At 37.1% G+C, this 22719-nt stretch overlaps 1 protein-coding gene across 1 annotated transcript in view; it reads right to left on the reverse strand.

Moving 5' to 3' along the window:
* The window catches only part of LOC107668455 (amyloid-like protein 2), a 46696-nt gene that overhangs the window by 874 nt on the left and 23103 nt on the right, over nucleotides 1–22719 (reverse strand). The window contains exon 2 of the mRNA XM_016460356.1: nucleotides 665–835. Within this exon, the coding sequence (XP_016315842.1) occupies nucleotides 665–835 (171 nt within the window). The remainder of the gene's footprint in view (nucleotides 1–664; nucleotides 836–22719) is intronic.

Consider the following 22719-nt stretch of genomic DNA (forward strand, 5'->3'; position numbering starts at 1 on the left):
GCCTATTTTGTTAAATACTAAGTTTCCCATTCAATAGCTGCATTTATTTGATCACAAATCCAGCAAAACAGTAATATTTGTTTTTTTACTTTCTATTTGTATATATTTTAAAACATAATTTAGCCTATTCCTTTGATGCAAAGCTGAATTTTTAGCATCATTACTCCAGTGTCACATGATCCTTCTGAAATCATTCTAATATGCAGATCTGCTGCTCAAGAAACATTTCTTATTATTATCAATGTTGAAAACAGTCATGCTGCTTAAATATTTTGGTGGAAACAGTGATAGATTTATTTTGGGATTTTTCTGATTAATAGAGTACTAAAGAACAGCATTTTTTCCAAACAGAAATCTAAACTTACTGCCACTTTTGATCATTTTTATGCATTTTTCCTGAATAAAAATGTTAATCTAATAATATTCTAACTGACCCCAAAGTAGTGCAATTTATAACATTTATAATAACGTAATAAACATTAAAAAGTAAAATGCTAGTTTTAAGTCAGTGTGAAACGTAACCCAATCTATGCATTTCCATTAATCAGCAACTGATCATATTGTGAAGTGGATGCTCAAGCAGATGGCTCACTGCTCACTCCCTCCAAGGACTGAACAAGAAATGAATCCTAAAGGACATTTATGTTGTGTAACATTGTTTTACCTCTTGACAGTATTGCAGCACTCCTTTGGTTCCGACGCAGGTTTTGGATCCGGAAGGGTCCGGCTCCCAGCGGCCAGTCTGGATGTTAATGTGCATGTTGAGCTTGCCGCAAAACATGGCAACCTGCGGCTCCGCAACGGCAAATCCGGTACCTGCATTAGCTGCCAACGCCTGGAGAGAACAAAGAATAAAGGTGAGAGAAAGATTAAGGGACGAAGTTAATGGTCCCTCTTTATTATAGTCCAGTAAAAGTCAAGCAGGATCAGACCTGTCACAACACTCTCATAGGGGCCTAGACATAACACAGGAGTTCTTTATAATGACTGATTTTAGCCAGAGACTAAAAAAAAAGCCAATTAAATCAATACAATACAAATATGATATTCTAAGTATTTCTGTGATGTAAAGCTGAATTGTGTCACATGATCCTTACAAATACATAAATATTTGTTTATTTTTAGCATATGGCCTTAAAGCAAACCAGCATGGACTTTGATTTAATGCGATCTATAAAAACAAGACGCCCATCTGTCTATTCTCATAAAGAAAGATATTATCTGGAGCGAGCAGAATAAACATAATATCTGCTTCGGATTTTCCTTATTATCTCTAAAGACATATTCCCTGTGCTCTAGGGTCACTGTTCGCCCCATCAAATGGATTTTAATTTGATTTGGTTTGTTTGCTTATACATGGCTTGATCGCACTGAGAGTCTGTCAGTCCTATCCATATGTTCTCAGCAGCACACAAACTCACGTGGTGACCTTCCTGTTGACTCTTTGAATCGCTTAAAACACTCCAAGGTCAAAACGAAAATGTCCGACAGCCTCTAAACGCATCATTTCCTGCCGATGGCTGAGGATGATGATGCCTGCGTCACTGCACAACTCATAGCAGCGACAGAGCTGCCAAACATTTACTGGCCAGAGCGCAGGTAACACAGCACACGCTTCTGGACAAGCTGGGATTTTTACTTTTTACCACTGCAAAAACATCCAAGATACCAAGTTTCTCTATCATGTTTGTCATGAAAGGTCAGAGAAAGTGGGAGAATAAAAGAGGACTTTGCGTTTTAAAATCACCGAAAAGCCCAAAATCTGGTTTCACTAGCTCAAACAAAATCTCCCACTGAGTTAAGTTTCCCTCCTCTCGTCCCTTGTCGTCCTTCCTGTAGATAGGAGACACTCTCGTTTACATTACCATGTTCTTCCTCTTTTCCTGAAACAGGAAGCAGCTACGCCCGGCCTGTCATTAAAGCTCTACACAAACATTTCTCGACTGTGATGAAAGTGATTTATTCCGAGTAACTGTAAGATTACACTTCTAAAATGCGAACAAACTGGTGTAATCATGGGACAATTATAGGGGCGTGCGTTATACTGAAACCATGTGTTTTCTGCAATCTGAAGAGCCTGAAGAGGTGCGGGAGGTCGGGTCACGGCCCAGACATGTAGAGCTTTGAGTAACAAGTCTCAACACAGCAATCAACTCACAATTTGTTTGACATCTTCACATAAACACGCTTGTGTATGTACTATATAAGTGTGTATATTCTGGAAGTTTTTTTTTTTTTTTTTACTTTCTAAAAAATGTTTTAGAAATAAAAGTCTCCAATGCTCACCAAGACATCATATTTGATTAAAAATATAGTAAGAACAGGAATATTACATGTATGACGACATGCTGATTTGGTACTCAAGAAACATTTATTATCAATAGTGAAAATGAAAGTGTGATACATTCATTTTGTGATTTTTTTATCATCATCATAATTATTTTTTATCATTATCTTTTAAGAACAGCATTTTTTCCCAATAGAAATCTTATATAACATTATAAATGTTTTTACTGGCACTTTTGATCAATTTAATGCATTAGTGATACATTCTTTTCAGGTTTTTTGATGAATGGAAAGTTTAAAAGAACAGAATTTGTTTGAAATATAATTTTTTTTAGATGTCTTTGTTTAATGTAATGCATATTTGCTGAAAAAAGTATTAATAATAATAATTTTAAAAAAAACCACTTTTAAATTAACACTTAATATAATAATAAAAAATATTAATGATATTAATGTTAATGACAATCTTAATGTAGCCTAAATCTTAAGACGACCAACAACCACACTTAAACTATAAACTAAATTTAAAAACGCAAATAAAATAAAACGGACTCCACGCAAATGCTCTTGAGTAACTAGTTTATAAATCAGTGTAAGTTTACAGGCGCAGTGGGAGACATTAAGACTATCATGTGACTTGTGCAACTGCCACAAGTTTGCAACACAGCAGCCAAGTAAATGGGCAGATCAATCCGTCTTTAAAATGGAGAGAAGAGTGGAAAGAGAGGAAGGGGAAAGCAAAGGATAAGTTTGGAGAGAGAGAAACAACATTGTAAAACGGCCCAGAGGAGGGCAAGGACGCCCCAGTAAACCACACAGCCAAACGACAGACGTGACAGCTTCATCTTTCCACCACACCTCCCTGCCTCATTCCTTCCACTCGGTTACCGTCTCAGGATACGCTCCACTCCAAAACCACACAAATCAAGCTCTCCCACCAAACTCCACACTCGAGTGTTATGTAAGACACTTTTCACAATCCAATCAACTCACCATGAATAAGAGACCCATCCTATATACATTTTTTTTCCAGCTGAATAACCCATTTCACCTGGAAATATGTCAGATTTTGGAAGTAAAATTGGTTGTGAGAGATGCCTTTATGAAGCCCTGTATAATTAAGCTGATGCATTTCTCAGCGGTATATAAACATAGCCCTTCAGTAGGGTGACTGACAAATTACTCCGTTAAATCACTATAAACCTTTATTGTGCAAAACCATCACAAAAAAATGGATTACACATAATAACGGGAACATTTCTCACAGCAGACAATTTGAAGTCTGACAGTAATAGGCTTGAAATGTACCGAAGGCAGTAAATTTATTACAAAAGTGGCACTTTGATGGCTGGTGATGCTTCAGAGGGGATGATTTTAGGGGTGAAACTTCTATGAAAGAGTTTTAACTTGTCCAGGACAACTTCTCAAAATTCATGCCTTAAATATGTTTGTTTTTTTATATTTGATAAGTATTATAGAAATAATATACAGGGGCATTCAAAAACAGTCACTCTGACAGCCCACCAGAGAGTTTGTACTTGGTCCTAACTTTGTAGAAAAAAGTATTAACTTGTGACCAAAGTACTTAGATTTTTCTTTTTTTTTTCTTTTTTAAATGTACTTTTTTTAATGTTTTAGAAATAAGTTTCTAATGCTCACCAAGACAGCATAAATTTGATTAAAAATACATTAAAAACATTGCAAAAATATTGCGAAAAATAATATATATTATTATTATTATTATTATTATTATTATTATTATTATTATTATTATATGATTGTACTCAAACATTTATCAATGTTGAAAACAGTGATACATTTATTTTGTGATTTTACTACTATATCTTTCTTTTTTTTTTTTTTAAGAACAGCATTTTTCCCCCAATATAAATCTTATATAAAATACTAAATGTTTTTACTGGCACTTTTGATCAATTTAAATCTTTACATAATAATAATAAATGAAAAAAATAAAAACATTAAAACTGCTGCAACAAAAAAAATGCTGCAAAAAGTGGAGCTACAAAAGAATAGCTATATATGCTCCTAGGGATGCACGATATATCGGCCGATAAATGCTCATTTTTTCTGTTATCGGTATCGGCCCGATAAGAAAATTTGGCCGATATCTTAAAGCCGATAAATAATGCATTATTTCCTTCAGAGACACTTCAGATGCGCGCTGTTCGTTTGCAGCCTTTTGTGCAATTGTACGTTGTATTATTGTGTTTATTTGATGTATATCTGATTTATCTCGTATAGAATGCGTTTGGTTAAGTTAAAAGAGCGCTTCAGTTTACCGGTGATCATCTTTAGCTCAGCACACGCAGCTCAAACAGCAGTGCACAACATTAATAACTATGATTGGGAATGTCGTGTATATAACATTCTAATGAGAACATTATTATAATAAAACGTTGTGAATTCTTTGGGTTTAGTTGCCGTGTTTCAGCGCGTTGTTATGGGAAGAGCGCATCCAAAACAGGATCACACATTCTGACTATAGCACGCAATAACTGCGTCATTTTGTACATATATAAGTTGTAATATTATGTTTATGTTGTATTCATATTAATCTCAGGATGCATTTCCTTGAGTTAAATAAGCTGCCAGCAAAACGCTTCAGTTTACCATGTTCATTCAGCTCTTCAGCTTCAGCACGCGCAGCTCAAACGGCTGCTATTTAAAACAGTGGTATTAATTTGTTACTTTTTCAAAATCATTGATACATTATTAATAATAACAACCACTTATTTTTCTCTTATTATTTTCATCAACAATATGGTTTAGTAATTAAAATCATTTAATTATTGTCCGTGCAGACACGGACAACTTTTTTGTAATCAGGCTCTCAAAAAGTATATAAAAATTTGGATATAGATTTATCGGCCAACATATCGGTTATTGGCTTTCAAAAATAAAGAATTATCAGTTATCGGTATCGGCCAAAATGTTCATATCGGTGCATCCCTATATGCTCCTAACATACATGCAAATAAATTATGAAAAGTTTAATTTTATATAAAAACAAATACATTTATTTAAATGTATTAAATACTATTGAATTGAAAAAAAAATATGAAATCATAACATGTTAAAGCTACAAAAGAACAGCATATGCTACGAAAATATTTTTTACTAACACATGTATTACTTGTATAATAAATAAATACTGCAATATACGTGTTATTCTTTAGTAGCGTTAACATTTTACAACGTAAACTTTTTTTTTTTTAAATGTAAAACAAATTATGAAAGTAATATTAAAATAAAATGTTAAAGCTGTATGAATGGCATAAGTACATTTTATTGTTATGCAATTTAAATTACATATGCCTTTTATAGTCGATTTTTGGATGGCTGTGTGACCCTATGCTGTCTCTACAAATATGCCACAGGCTGATGTTTACAAAGAAATTCAGAGAGCAATGTTATGGCTGCCAAACACTGCAACAGGAAAGAGCAGGGAAGCAAACGATACGAGAGAGAGAGAGAGAAAATACAGAATTGCAAGGCTGCCTGTTTATGCCAGAAGGGAAAGAAGATCAGAAAAGAAGGACAGAGGTGATGGAAGAGACAGAAAGAAAAGGCCAGTAACAATAACCAGTGTAAGCAAAAAAATACTTCATCTTTAAGTGCAAGTGCAGCAGTAAGTGGAAGACGGCAAGCGGCAGCCCATTTCAAAAGCACTTAAACTTTGACTGACACACACACTCAAAGTAGTGGACGAAGCCTGCTGGGAAGAATCAGAATCAGTGCGAAAGCAAACGCACCCATGAGGAGATAGCATGCTATGTGTCCTCATCTTGAATATGCTGAGGGCAGAAAACTTACTTTAGACACACAATACAAGCTCTCACACACACACACACACACACATGTAGCCTGTGTTTAGACTTGAAAGAGGAAGCAAACAGTGGGCTGGAGACCTGGAAAGAAACAGGGGGACGCTAATGAGAGAAAGATTTGGAAATTGGCGTCACTAGTGGACAAACATGAACAACAGAGACCTTGTGCGGAAATGAGGCTCTCATTCCAGCGAATCTGACCTCATTCAGCACAAGCACACTCTACTAGTTTCGTTTCTCCTCTCTTCCCCTTTTATATTTGCTCATAGTTCAGACACACACTTTCACAGTATGTCCTGCTGGCCCTGTATGGAAATGTAGCAGCAGTGCTGGAGACGAGTTTCCTGTGGCTCTGGCCGTTCTGTGTTACTGCTGTTAAATTCACACAGACCTGACAAAACACACCCTATAGAACTACATCCTGTAGCGCAGAACACAACCGCGTGTTAAAAATCACTGTCAAGATAGAGACAGCACAGCATGTTTCTGTTTGACACAATATGAAAGTGAAAAAGTGAAAAAGTGAAAGTGACGTGACGTGGCCAAGTATGGTGACCCATACTCGGAATTAGTGCTCTGCATTTATCCCATCCAAAGTGCACACACACACACAGCAGTGAACACACACACACCGTGAACACACACCCGGAGCAGTGGACAGCCATTTTTTGCTGCGGCGCCCGGGGAGCAGTTGGGGGTTCGGTGCCTTGCTCAAGGGCACCTCAGTCATGGTATTGAAGGTAGGAGAGAGCGCTGTACATTCACTCCCCCCACCTACAATCCCTGCCGGTACGAGACTCAAACCCGCAACCTTTGGGTTACGAGTCCAACTCTCTAACCATTAGGCCACGACTTCCCGATATGGGGAACTCTGTTACTGGATTTCAGTACTGAAATGTAAGGCTGAATTAATTTGATGAAAAAAAAAAGTAACATTGAAATTGTTACAATTCAAAATCGGATTTCCATGTTAAAATATTTTAAAATGTATTCTTGTGATGCAAAGCTGAATTTCAGCAGCCTTCAGTATTACATGATCCTTCAAAAAAAAAAAAAAAAAATCATTCTAATATGCTGATTAAAAACAAAAAAAAGTCTTAATTATACCAAATTTTTGGTAGTGTATGCATGCACACACACACACACACACACAATACACAAATATTGCTTAGTGTTTAATATTTCTCACATACTATTATATGAATAACAAATATTAAATGCAAAAAATAAAACAAGATAAAAATGTAATTAAATTACAAAATAGGTAATGAATCTTTATTAATTTGTCATTTAAATTCATTATATAGTTGTATTTTATTTAATTTGAATCATACATACATACCTTATTTATACATTCTCATTTATTTATTTATTTATTTAATTTGACAATTACTACTGTTGTTTTACACTACTAAACAGAGAGAGACTTTAAGATCTGCAATAAAAGCAAACCAGAACCCTGTTTCTCCATTCAGGATAAAACAGGATTTATGTTCCCCCATAAACACCTTTACTGCAATGGGCGGATCATACATCACGAAAATACCCAAAGTTTACCATCACTACAAAATCAGACATGAATACAGTACCAAATCAGTTTAATCCATGTACTAAAAATCATTTTTAAAAATGATTAAATAACATTTTAATGAGTTCTTGGTATTTTATTAACCCATGACATAGCAGTTTTGTAAAAGGCTGTTTTAGCCATAACTATATTCACAATATAGCACAGCCTCTGGTACTTTATTGCCTAAATATTGCATTATTAGTGAACTCACAAAGCTACACTAATGGCGCTTTTTCACTGTGTGGTACGACTCGGCACGGCACGGCACGGCTCTGTTTGCGTTTCCACTGCAGTTCAGTAGAACTTGAGTGGGCGGCATTATTCACGTCGTTATAGTTGCGCCGCCTCTACTGCCGCGACTCCTGAAAAACTTTCATTCCGCATCTCCCCATCAAGCTCTCGCTGGATCCGCTCCTCTGCTATCAGCGAGAGGAACGTCTGTACTTCCTCAACAGACAACGAAACAGCCATTTTTTGGTTGTTAAAAAAATGTGCGCTCTTTCAAAACAGTTGTTCGATCCTTCGCTGGCTGTGCTGATTTAAATCTAGCGGTTCTGTTGTTTGTGGCGCAAGTTCAGTGATGCAGGTAGTGACGATTCTCTCCGGCCAATCCGTGATCAGCAGAGATTACACATCACGTTTTGGTAACGGTACGGTTCACTTGGAACCTCAGCCGAGGTGGTACTAAAAAAAGTACCAGGTACCAGGTACTGTACCCAGTGGAAAAGCCCCCAAAAGTGAACCGTACTGAACCATACCGTGCCGTACCATGCAGTGGAAAAGCGCCAATATGGTCCCAAGGAGCGTCATCATTAGGATAATCTCACTAACTCTAGTACAGTCCTACTTTCACTAGCTGGTTATTATCCCCTTTAACACACACACACACACACACACGTACAGATGTTTGGAAACACCCCGCCAGTCCAGTCCCTTGTGTGGCCTCTGGTTTTCTATTTTAAACCATGAGGAAAAACCACCCTGCAGGCCCCAAACACGATGCCCACACCTCAGGCTGGACAGTAAAACTACTGGCACTCCTAAAACCACAAACCGAAACTCTTTATGCCCAATGCTAGAATCCCTTCATGGTCCAATTCAACTTTTACAATGTCTATCCATCTGTGAGCCACTCTTAAACCATCTTGTAACATGTCTGGGCACTACAGGGGTGACGAGAAACAGACCAAACAGAGGCCGTACTGGACCACTCCACACAGCCTGACTGTAAAATACTGTCACAATGTGCTTCTGAAATCTCCTGTAACCACAGACACCTGTTTGTGATGATTGTGATGAGACTTCAAAATAACACACAAAATACACAAAACATTTTAGGCTGGGCAATAAATGAGTCCCTAACCTCAGGTCTGGGCTGTAATTCTGTGAAAACATGGAACAAAAACAAAAACATGGAAAATGGCTAGATGAAAATTAGGGCTGGACAGTATGACTGTATAAATCGTGTGACAGTAGAAATGTGTCAACAATTAGAGATTTGGTAATACTTCACAATAAGGTTCCAGTTAACATGGTAACATTTTAGATTAGGGAAGAGTTTTCAAACAATAAACTTTGCTGCTTATAATAAAATTTGCTGCTTATTGATAGTATGTAAGGTATGTATTGGAGTAGTTGATAAGGTATGGGCTAGGGTTAACGGATACAGAATATGGTCACATGGAATAAAAGCATTAATATGTGCTTTATAAGTACTAATAAACAGCCAACAGGCTAGTGATATTCATGCTGATAAATAACTATTTAATAGCGAAGAGTGTTCCCTAACCTAATTGTTACGGTTAATGCTACTACATTTTTTTAAATGTTAAGTTATTAAAAAAAACTAGTGGTCGACCGATATTGGTTTTTTGACAGCCGATGCCGATATCCTAGAGATCAGGGTGGCCGATGGCCGATATAAATACAAGTATATTTTTTATTTTAATTATAATTTTTATTTTAATTAATGTTTGAGAAACTTGAAATAATTTCAAAATGAATTATATTAAAAATAAATGTGTAAAATAAACATACTTCTACTTTAGATGACAACTTCCTGATTCTATAATTCTATTACAGTATTTTTCACAAATAAAGAAATATTTTAAAATATATAAACAAAAAGAATGTAAACTGTAACCAACAGGGCACTCGGTAATCTGGGAAGTTTGTGTGCTTTGAGAATCATATTTTTTCAACTAAAGCCAAGGTAACACTCATTTTACATGCAGTACGCAGTAAAAACGACATGAATATGACAGTGCGCAAATGCATAAATCAGCATAGCTTGAAATAACGAGTTTAAAGTTGATCACGCGTCTCCAGTGAAGCTGAACTCTCCTCCTGTCCGGATTCAATTCGCACGGATCGACTGTCACGCAGAGCACACGCGATCAGGCAGTATACAAATGCACACTTCACAAGATCTCACAGCTGGATTCGACTAAGTCTGCAAGGCTTGTGAAATTAAATGTTCATTAGTCATTTAAAGGTTTGTTTAAATGATATGCGTATTTGCTGAATGCTGACGGCAAACGAGAAAATATTAGGTCTAGGCCTGTCATGATAACTTTTTGTTGTGGGATATATTACCCCAGAAATAATTGCGATAAGCGATATTGTCATTTTAAAGACCATTTTATGCCACTGGATATATAATCATAATGTAACAGCATAATAATGCAAGAAGGCCTACACGCTTCCAAATGACAACAAACGTTTAATTCTTAAGAATATTTAGATCATGGAAATTAAGTATCAAAATATTAGATACCTTAAAAAACCTGAATAAATAGTAAATAGACATTTTCTAACAAAAAGTGCAAAGTAACAAGTAGAAAAAAAAAAAAATACACAAAAATTATGGAGATTTTTCCATCTACAGATTTTCCCCTGACCTTCTTTTCTCTGTAAATTAAGGGTGCACACTATTGCTGAAAAACACAATCACTACTTAGCAGTCAGATGTCTGTATGCACAAAGGCACAGATCCCTAAACAAGGCCATATCTGCAGATGAAACTTTGTTTGTAGAAGCATTTTTTAAATTTGAACTAGCACCTTATGACTACACCACGTTATGTACGAGAAGCTGCAAAAGACACAGGCGCAAGTGGAATATACAAAACATGGTGACATTAATTTTTAAGTAAATATAAATGGGCGATATATTTCGTCACCAAAAATTATTGAGGTCATGTACATATATTGCCCGATAAGTCGATATATTGATTATTGCGACAGGCCTAATTATGTCTGCCTTTCTGTTACTAATAATATAAAAGCAATCATTAGAATACTTTTTGTATACCTTTTAATTCATTTGTTCAACAGTTCTATCTGATTATTAGACAGACTTCTATCTGTATTAGGCAGAACTGTTAAACGACAACAACAAACAAAGAAGAGGGAGAATGTGAGCACTGTGTGCTCTGGCGCTGCCATTCTCAACACCGTCAAAATAAAAGTCCCGCCTCGAACACATCGGCCAGGCAGAAAAACTTATCGGCCGATGCCGATATTTGAAAAATGCCAAAATATCGGGCGATATATCGGTCGACCACTAAAAAAATAAAAAAAAAAACTAAAAATACAACATTAGCAATGAAAAATCATTTATTAATCTTAGTTAATGCCGACTAATGTACAAATGTACAAATGTACAGAAATCGATCGTGAATGTCACAACTAGTGTTGTCACGGTACCAAAATTTCAGTATTCGGTACCGATACCAGTGAAAATCCACAGTTCTCGGTACCAATTTCGGTACCAAAGCAAAACACAAAAACATGCTAATTGAACAACATTTTTATTAATAACGTTAAACAAAAATTAAATGTACAAAACCAATGCAATTCTTTATACTTATTTAAAAGTGTTTCAAGTTTTCCCACAAGTAATAAAAGTAAGAAAAAAGTAAACAAGTTTCACCCAAAAGTTTAGTCATAGTTCTGCTGCCACTGAAAAACATCTGTAAACTGTTACTGTTTACTATTTACTATTTATTAGTGGACCGATCTGTTTTATAATATTTGCACATGAAATTTATATTTTTGCATTACCCCATGTTTTAATGTAGAGTAAGATGTGTCCCAGACAAATCACAATGAAGATAAATTTATAGTGTATGGTTATTACAACCAGTTACATTGTTTACATCATCGTTATCTGAGTGGATGAACCAAAATTAGTTATTACAACAATTATTTAATATTAAAAAATACAATTAATAATTGTTGGATTTTCAGCAAAAATAACAGATTTGTAATTTGTATATTTTAAATATTGTTTGATTAAACTGTTCTTAAATTGTTGGTGTGTTTAGTACAGATGATTCACAAAAAATAAAAGCAAAATAATTCAGTGCTTTTACCGTTATTTGTCTTTAAGAAGTTAATGGTCTTAAATTGTCTGTAATAATGCTGAAAGGTCAATAAAACAATGATATTATACAGTTGCTGTAATACGCTCTTTTAAAGATGTCGGTCATACAGCCGAAAATTCATGGCGGTACTGTACCAGGCTGTTACATCACAGGGATTCCCAGAATGCAATGTTTTGCGTGCGTGTGACCCTGAGAAAGAATGCCGTTTAATCCGCCGCTCTCAGTTACGTGTTACAGGGACAGTGATTACTGCAAGTGTTATAGATCAGGAAGCTGACAAACAGCACAGAGCCAGACAAAAAACATTTGCCTATTCACTTTGAATATGTCCTTTTCTAAAGGTTTAGCAGTCCGTTCAATTCCTCCTGACCTTCACGTCTCTGAGCAAACAGTCACACTAGGTCACAAATGACCGCTTGTTCCTACACACATTTGTGCAAGATAAAGGTGTGTGAAGCATCACAACTCACAACCATCCCATTGTCCTGTGACCAACTGACGTGATACTGGCAGACAAGATGGCTACATTCACACTGCAAGCCAAAATCCCACTCTTACACTTTCTGCTTAAATATGTATTCATGAGTTTGTTTGTTTTTTAACGTGACTTTTGAAACGGCCTGAACGGGCGATACTCCTAAACCAACCCAGGACTCATTTCAAGACAATCACATGAAAAAATTTAATAATATTTACTTTAGTAATGAAATCAAAATTGGGATACTTAAATCTATGTTTTAGTATAAAAATTTAACTTCTCACGGTTCAAAGACATTTATGAGAAATGTTAAAAGAAAAAAAATATAACTTAGAATTTATTATAAATAAATATATAGAGATAAAGAAAACTTTGATTAATGCCAAGGGTAAATCAAGCGCAATCACGAAAAATTACATTATGTTAGACTGATGATAAATTGTTGAAAAACTCCTGACAGTTCACATACATACATAAAAATTCAATACATATCCAAACAGCTGCATTAAAGTAAAATTATATATAATTGATTATAAATGCATAGAGAGAAATAAATCAAAATATAAAGAAAGATCTATACAAGTATTTAGAGAAAAGGGTTTAAAAAAAAAAAATGGTACATTTGACCCATTTTCAGCTGCAGTATGAAGCCGCCAAAGTGATAAAACCCCCACTAAAAGGTAAAAAGGAAGGACCTTTCGAAAGATTGTGAAACTGATCACAAGGATGATGGTGTTTATGATTGTGAAAGCGTTCTCTTTCTCTACTGCAGAGTGACTCAGTGCTTCAAAATTCCTGCTGGAGTGAGACATTATTACTGACCTAAAGTTGTGAAAAACACTAATAACCAGAACTCAAGAGTTTATGAGGAGTTTACTTCAGTTTACCAGAAACTCTCAGTTCTCAGTAAAAATGTGAGCCAGATCACTGATGTCCTCACAGTACACAAGCATTTCATTTCACTGGAAAACAAAATATTTAAAAAATCAGACACTTTTAGGTCATACTTAAAGGGGTCATATGATGCGATTTCATTTTTTCCTTTCTCTTTGGAGTGTTACAAGCTCTTGGTGCATAAAGAAGATCTGTAAAGTTGCAAAGACTAAAGTCTCAAATCCAAAGAGATATTCTTTATAAAAGTTAAGAGTCAACCACGCCTACCTAAAACCCTTTTTAAAGGGATCGTTCTTTACACTTCAGGTCACAAAATACATATGCATGCACAAAAAGCATAGAAACCTCAATAAATCATGCCGTTGTGTCCTCTGGAATACTTGGCCAATGTCACAGGAAGCACAGGCCCGTCTCTACAGGGGTGTGAACCAGTTCAGCGTGACGTGTGACATTCTCATGGACAGCTGAACTCATACGAGTGTGTGTCTGAGTGTGTGTGAGCTCCTGAGAGCGCAGGAGTGTCTCTCCCTACGGTTCATTAGCCTTCAGTCCTTCATCACAGGAGGTCTGGCAGCACACCTTTGTGCCCACACACATACAGAGTGGAAAAGTACAAGAGGAAAGGGTCCAGGAAATACAAGCATGAAACGGTGCAAAGCTCAACAAGCTATAAATCACATGATCCCTAATCTTGGTATTGTTCACAAAAATTTGCACTCGCACACATGCACAACTCTGTGTATTCTCACAGGGTCGCATTCATGGTTTGGGTGGAACAGTATTGAGCAAAGCTTCAGATTTCAGTCGTTTTGTGTGAGAATAGTTATATTTTGAATTTAGACTTAAAGGGTTAGTTCACCCAAAAATGAAATTCTTTCATTAATTACTCACCCTTAAGTGGTTTCAAACCCGTAAGACCTTCGTTCATCTTCGGAACACAAATTAAGATATTTTTGATGGAATCTGAGAGCTCTCTGACCAGTGGTGGTGTTTCACAAAACCATAGGGTTTGGCGCGTAGGGGTGGGGGGGTGTTGATAAATTAGGGCTGTGCAATTAATCGCATGCAATTGTCAAGCGCATCTCGTCAGTAAAGCCAGTTCTGTGATTAGTAGTAAATCGCCATCACCTGCTTTCAGATGGAGCGGCATTTAGTTCACTGACAAGCTAGGCAATATCCCGTTCATAATCGCAGATGAATCGCATTCGATTATGAACGCGATATTGCCTAGCTTGTCAGTGAACTACGGCTCTGTGTAGTAAATGCCGCTCCATCTGAAAGCAGGTGATGGCGATTTACTACTAATCACAGAACTGGCTTTACTGACGAGATGCGCTTGACAATCGCATGCGATTAATTGCACAGCCCTATGATAAATAAAACAATTCCATGGCACACTCTACTGAAATACAGGGGGGAAAAGAAAGAAAGGGCAAAAAATTCAATAATTAAACACTGCGTCGTCAGTGTTGGTACGGTATCAGACACTTGCACTTAACATTAGGCTATATGAAAAACAAACTCAAATGGAGTTAACAAGGTTTTTGGCTGGCGAATGAGGAGATCTGCGTTTTGTCTGTCACCAGAACAGCCGCATCTGAGGCAAGTGCATCGCATTATACGCTTTCATCAACTTTTACAGGTTATATAACGTTTATTGTTGCTATATGGGCGCTTAGTTTTTCTTGTTGTTTAATACACTTGTCCAAAATCTCATGATATAAACGATTAAGCGCTTTTGCACAGGATATTTAAAACATACAAAAGTATATTGGCTAGACGGCAAATAACCTACTTCTCCGCTCTTCAAACACACAAAAACATTAGCCTTTACAGACATAGTGTTTGAGTAAAGAAAACGCCGTACTATTCAAACATCAGTTATTTATTTACCCTTGCATTGCAAAAAAGTGGATATCTGTCTCCTCCAGGCTGTGTGCAGCACGTCAATCTGAATGGAGACGGGGTGAAGTTATAAGGTTTTGCTGAGAGCTTGAGGATCCAATGGCATTACGAAGTTTTACTGACAAGCTCTTTGTAATACTTATGATTGGTTAAATATTTGTAAAACCCTCTAATTTAAAATAATAACGAATTATAATGGAGATATGAAGTTTGGATAACAACTTGTATGGCACAACTGCCATACTCTGCCATATGGAAATGCCGCCCCCATTTCTGACCCTCTCATAGACAGCAAGGATATTACCACGATCAACGCACAGAAACGTATCAAGGACATCCATGTGAAATAGTCCATGTGACACCAGGGGTTTAACCGTAACTTTACAAACTACGAGAATACTTTTTGTGCACAAAGAGGTAAAATAGTCCATGTGACACCAGGGGTTTAACCGTAACTTTACAAACTACGAGAATACTTTTTGTGCACAAAGAAAACAATAACACAATTGTGGTAGACGGTAACTTGGGGAGAAGAATTGTTGAATAAAATGTTAGTTTTCTTTGCGCACAAAAACTATTCTCGCAGCTTCGTAAAATTACGGTTGAACTCCTGATTATCACATGGACTATTTTACCGATGTCCTTGCTACATTTCTGTGTGTTGATCCTGGTAATAGCATTGCTGTCTATGCAGGGTCAGAGAGCTCTCAGATTCAATCAAAAATATCTTAATTTGTGTTCCGAAGGTGAACGAAGGCCTTATGGGTTTGGAACGACATGAGGGTGAGTAATTAATGACAGAATTTTCATTTTTGGGTGAACTAAACCTTTAATTGCTGTTATGAAAAAAAAAAGTTAACATCTGTGCATGTGATTGAAAAGCTGACAGAGAAAAAACTAAGAGAGAGCACTGTTTCAAAGTAGTTACCTGCCTAGCCAAACAAAAATTTACTAAAACAACTACAATAAGATTATATATGTATATATCTGAAGTATATATGTACATATACATATATTTTACATCATACATTATGTAATTGAATATTTATTCCTAAATGATTCACACTTAAGTGTTCATTTACAAATATACACTCACCGGCCACTTTATTAGGTACACCTGTACAATTGCTTGGTAACACAAATTGCTAATCAGCAATCACATGGCAGCAACTCAATGCATTTAGGCATCTAGATGTGGTGAAGACGACTTGCTGAAGTTCAAATAGAGCATCAGAATGGGGAAGAAAGGGAATTTAAGTGACTTTGAACGTGGAATGGTTGTTGGTGCCAGACGGGTTGGTCTGAGCGTTTCAAAAACTGCTGATCTACTGGAATTTTCACACACACAACCATCTCTAGGGTTTACAGAGAATGGTCCGAAAAATAAAAAAATATCCAGTGAGCGGCAGTTGTGTGGACGAAAATGCCTTGTTGATGTCAGAGGTGTGTATAAAATGTATATAATTAAATTACATTACATATAGGCTACACATACCTACCTACAAGTTTTGTATTGTACTTGTGTATTGTGTTGCTAGCTTAGCAACATGCTAAAAACAAACTTCCATGACTGTTAGGATGCTGCCTATGTGGGCAGCAGGCGACAAGGCAGCGCACTAAATTTGGAACAGAACAACAAGCATTTTTGTGAGAGGACGGATCCATGTGTTCTCGAGCTCGGCATAAGTGATGACTTGTTCAAATGTTCTCATCTCTATGGAAACACCTCAGAGGCATCTCAGCTATTCCCAGAGAGAGAGAGAGAGAGAGAGAGAGAGAGAGAGAGACTGAGACTGAGACTGAGACTGAGACTGAGACTGAGACTGTGCGGATGTGTATCTGGCAAGCTTCGAGAACACAATCACAACTGCATTACCCAAAAGCCAAAACAAGATGGGACACCTCAAATTTACATCACAAAAAAATCCTCAAAACACAGAGTCTGAAACCAAACACTCCCTGCTCACGCAAACAACCTATGCAAGGTGGTACTAAATCCCAGAAGGCTCCATTTCATGCACTGATGCGTTCTGAAGTTTGTCAGAAGGTAATTCATAATGCAATCAGTTGCTGCAATATAGTGCAACAGTGGGCATTATTGTAAACAAAACAACCACATTTGTGAAGGAGCAACAATTTGAAGAGAATCTTGCTCAGAAAGTTTGTTAAAGCTAATTAAAGAGGACACTGGGTTCCCATTTTCCACAACTTGGTATGATTCTTTAGGGTCATCACGAAATGTCAGTAACATACTTTGGTTAAAATTCATCAATGGTTGTTTAAAACACCCTTTAAACAGCTTGAGATCTGTGGTTTGTGGAAGAGGAACTGCACTCAGGTTTCATAGTCCATCCATGGCTGTCACAACAGTAAACAGGTGAGCTAATGACTTTGCTTTGAAGCAAATTTCCCTGTAACACATTTTCATTCTCACCTGCAGAGGAGGGATAATAACACCATCTCGTGCTGTTTATAGAGAGCGGTTCAAGTGGTGAGGGGCATTCAGAGGTCAGAGGTGAAAGGACAACTCTCTGCCAGATCCCTGTGTCATGCTCTTCCCAGCATGCTCGGCAAGCCAGCTTTATGAGCCCGGCATAGAGGAGACAGCAGAGGTCAGAGTAGACCATAGGAGAGGAAAAGAGCATGTTTACTTTGCCCAGACCTCGGAAAGAGCAGGATGGCAATATGGCTGCCTCAACTCTGGAACAAATCTCTGCACAGCACCTCTATAACCATAAACCTTGTGACTTTCCTTGCTGTTTGCACTACTGTCTTCATGGCTAACTGGAATTAAACACCAGAAGTGTCCACATAAATAGCATCACACAAACAACTGTTCCCACATGAATCATATAGACCTAAGGCAGGTTAGACACCATATTGAATTTTATACAAATGAAAATTATGCTGTGAGGGGTAGAGTTTGCAGTCTTCGGCATGCCTAGTGCACATGCAATTTTTATCGACTGAAAGTTTTGAATAATTGGCATGTTGTTAAAGGGGTGGTTCATTGCAATTTCACTTTTTTAATGTCAGTTAGTGTGTAATGTTGCTGTTTGAGCAGAAACAATATCTGCAAAGTTACGAAGCTGAAAGTTCAATGCAAACAGAGATATCGTCTTTTAAAATTCTGGCAGTTTAATGCCTACAAAAACGGCTCGTAGGGACTACAAGTAGTTACTTCCCGGGTTCATGACGTAACAAACCCAGATAAACCCCACCCTCAGGAAAAGGCAGCAAAGGGGGCGAGGCCATGCTGCGCTGCTTTCGAGAAGAGGAAGAGAAAAAGAGAGGTGCACGTAAAAATCTATTCATATATGAATCGCGATTCTGTCTTCTAACGATTCTAATGGATTCACAAGTTTCAAAATCAATGTTCTAAAGCAGTGGTTCTTAATACTGTTCCTCGCGTCCCCCTGCTCTGCATCTCTCTCTCTCTCATTGAGCTCAGCTCCAACAATGAACTGTTACAATTACACACTTATTTTCACATAGCTATGAGAAGCATTAAACATGGCAACGCACATGCAGTTGCCGTACTGCATTAAAGCTTTAATAAGGATAAAACTGTATATTAAAAGCTAACAAGCAGTAGCATTTACAAATAACAGCATATCTAAAAGTATGACAACAACAAACAAAAAACATAGGCCTACCATTAAAAGCCGTTCTGCACGATCCTCTTCAATAATATCCTCTGCTTCTCAAGCGGGCTCAAACAGTTAAGCGATATTAACGACGCCGTTGTTAACAATACAACCGGAGCATATGCCGCTGAGGTGAGGGGCGGGACGATTAGACGCGCACTAGAGACGGTTTAGCCAATCACAACACACTGGGCTAGCTAACCAATCAGAGCCCATCGCCTATTTCTGAGGGAGGAGCTTCATAAAAGGAAATGATCAGCACATAATACTATACTAATACATGATACACATAATAATAACAATACTAAGCTAACAACATAATACTCTAAGAATAAAACAACATATTACTAACCTCATCAGTGTAAAGCAACATTTAATCTTTGTTGTAATGATGACAGGTAAAAGTTGCTGGGTTATCAGCTGTCGCACGATACGTGATACGCAGGAATTAGGGTGGAAATGCACAAGTTGAACTTTGTTTACCTAGATATGTAGTTTCACCTTAAGAAATATGCTATAGAAAGCAATAAAAAGCAGATTTTGCTGAATAACTCATCCAAGAGCTCTAACAAAAATACCTTCTTGATCCTAGCTTGGGTCACTTCAGTTTTGAGAAAAAGAAGGAAAAAAACAAAGGAAATGAAAGAAAATGGAAATAAAAAGCAAATACAAAAAAATAAATAAAAATAAATGCATTTAAAAAAAATACATATGGAAAATATAATTAAAAATTATGGAAAACTCAATTATTCTGTGGAAAAAAAAAAAACTTAAACTTGAACCTACTGAGCCTATGATGCCTTAAAATGTTGTCCAAGTAGGTAGAACGCTAGGCTTTGAAACAGTGCAAGTGTATTGTGAGCTATGGCACAAGAAAATGCTGCCTCCTGTGCAATAAAGTCTGTAAAAGTGTGTGTAACTGCTAGGCAGACAGCAGTAGGAGCTGTTGGTGTGTGTGTGTGTGTGTGTGTGTGTGCGCGCGCGCGCCTGTCTAGGAGAGGCTGCAGTGAAGAGAGACCAGAGCAAGAGCTGTATCCCCTCTGGCTCTCACTGACATACATTTCAGAAACAGTCTCAAAAGACTCTTACCTTACGCCAAACACACACACAATCAGTCTTGCCACGTCTCAGCACACACACAAACACACCCTCCAGGGGCCGCCTGTCCCAGACGTCACCAAATTACAACATTATGGCTATGTCCTCACACTGCTTGATGAAGATTAAGACAATAGGAGAGACTGGTGTAGGTAAATAAAAAACAGGGCTAAAGATATCCATATGAATGTGTAAGATTATGAATAAACATTGAAGTGGATGAATAAAGATAAAAAAAACAAAAAAGAAAAACTAAAAAATCTAAAAGATAATCATGACTGTCATGCCCTGTTCTGTCCCCAATTTAAGGATGGATAAAGTAGACCGAGCGAATAAAAACAAAGAGTGAGAGATGTAATGATGTTGGAAGAGACACAAATTCCCTGATTCATGGATCAAGGGTGTTGATACAAAGAAGTTTAAGAGCCACTTGACAGCCGATAGTTAGAGTAGTGCCAACATGACCTTATTAGAGCCATCGCTGTCACGACCAGACAAGACCAGACAAAGACGAGGAAAAGGTTTGAGAGAGAAAGAATCACTCGGATACATTTTTGCTCTCTTATAACGCAGCACCGGTTTCTCCCGTGAAATTTCCAGGCCTGCATGAACGTTCCCCTCTCTCTGCGTAACGGTTGAGAGAACTAAAAATACCGTCTCATAACGACACCCAATATACTGCAGTGAAAACTCCAATCCAGCGAGCCTGCTGAACGTTTCTCTCAGATGGAAGCTGAAATTCTTCAGGCAAGCAATAAAACAGAAATCTCAACTTTAAAATGAAACGTGCCACTGGCTGCTGCCGCAAATAACAAGCGATCTTCAGTCTAACGAATGCACTGAGGTCTATGTCACATAATCAATGCCTGATGGTTTCATCTGAAACTGCTTGTCATCAGACATCTGTTTCATGTAATGTTTTCGGGCATGCTGAGAGAAAACAATCAACTCGACAGCACATAACCATCAAAAACCATTACAGATGTTTTAATAATCAGCGCCATTATTTCTGATGCTCATAACACAGCAGTGATTTGCATTAAAGGGGACTTTTTTTTTTAAAACCGCCTTGTACTTTCCTTATTTTCTGAAGAATCATGTACACATCAACATATGACCAACTGCCTGTTTACATATCTTTACAACTTAGCCGTCATAGTAATGGTGAAATGAGCAATGAATTACAGCAAAGTCCCTTTCAAGGAAAGTCCGTTCACTGATATTATGGCAAATATGGCGAAAAGATATTCGCCATATTTGCAATGCCTCCAGGCAGCTCAAACAAGACCTATCTAAATGAATGGGGGAATCCTGAAATCTCAAACTGCTCGCTGAACTCGCGATTAAATTGCATATTTCAAATCAACAACAAAATCTGAAACGAACTGCCCCATGAATGTTGCTTCTTATGCTCAAATAGCATTTAAAATGTTTATTTTTCAGGCTAGACCAGCCAATGTGTCAATGCGCTTATGACTGCGCAATGTGCCCATGCACATCGGCTGCTCTAGCCTTCGGTTTCTATGGGAACCGGAGCTTCTAACAGCCACTGCAGTGACGCATTGACTTCACCAATAAACAATTGGCTCTTTCATTTAGAAGGCGGGACTATCCCGCCATATTGTGCGTTGCAGTTTCTCCCATTCATAAGTATAGGAGTGAACAGTCTTTGTATTTCTATAGTGTTTGATTACAGATAGCATTATCTCTAAACATAAGCAGGTGGTTGCAACAAACGCCTTATTGATAAGTCTTAAAGAGAGAGTTCACCCAAAAATACAAATTCTGTAATCACTGATTCACTCATGTTGTTTCAAACGGTATAAACAAAAGATATTCTGAAAAATGCCTTTGTTGTCCTTACAGTAGAAGTCAATAGGAACCAAAACTCTTTGGTTACCAACATTCTTCATAATATTTTTTTATATTCCACAGACAAAAGTCATACAGGTTTGAAATGACATTGAATAATGACAGAATGATCATTTTGGGGGGGAAACTATCCCCTTTAAGAGCTTTCTTGCAACTGGGCCAAGATGAAGACATAATTCCAGTGGCTATACAGGCCTAGCTAACATAAGATACAGAGGAAAAAAAAAAAAAAAAAAAATCAACAAAGCTTTTAGTGTCTTGCATTGTGAAAAGCTTGTGCAGCTCTACTTTTAACCTTTTAATGGATCCCAAAGTTAGAAACAAAAGACAGAAGTTCACATTTAACAAAGTTCCTGATCATTTCAGTGTGATTTCTGACAGCTTGTGATGCATTTTAAGGAAAACCGTTTAAATGACAATGATACAATGTGTCAATTATGTTATTGAAGGATGCCAAAGAGGAAACAATATAGCCTATGAGAGTATTTGATTGAGTTTTATAGCCAGGGAGAGAATGGGAATTGGCCATTAAAAAAAAATTACAAGCAGAAGAGGATCTGAAGGGGGAAAACAGTTGCAATCATAACAGGTCATTTACATAAAAGTCTTAAGTAGGGATGCACCGATACCACTTTTTCCAGTACTCGCCCGATACCGATACTTTTATTTTTGGTACTTGCCGATACCGAGTACCGATACCAATATTTTTATTGCATTTGTAAATTTTTTAAATA

Source organism: Sinocyclocheilus anshuiensis, unplaced genomic scaffold (genome assembly GCF_001515605.1).
Source record: "Sinocyclocheilus anshuiensis isolate Anshui unplaced genomic scaffold, SAMN03320099.WGS_v1.1 scaffold297, whole genome shotgun sequence".
Lineage (NCBI taxonomy): Eukaryota > Metazoa > Chordata > Actinopteri > Cypriniformes > Cyprinidae > Sinocyclocheilus > Sinocyclocheilus anshuiensis.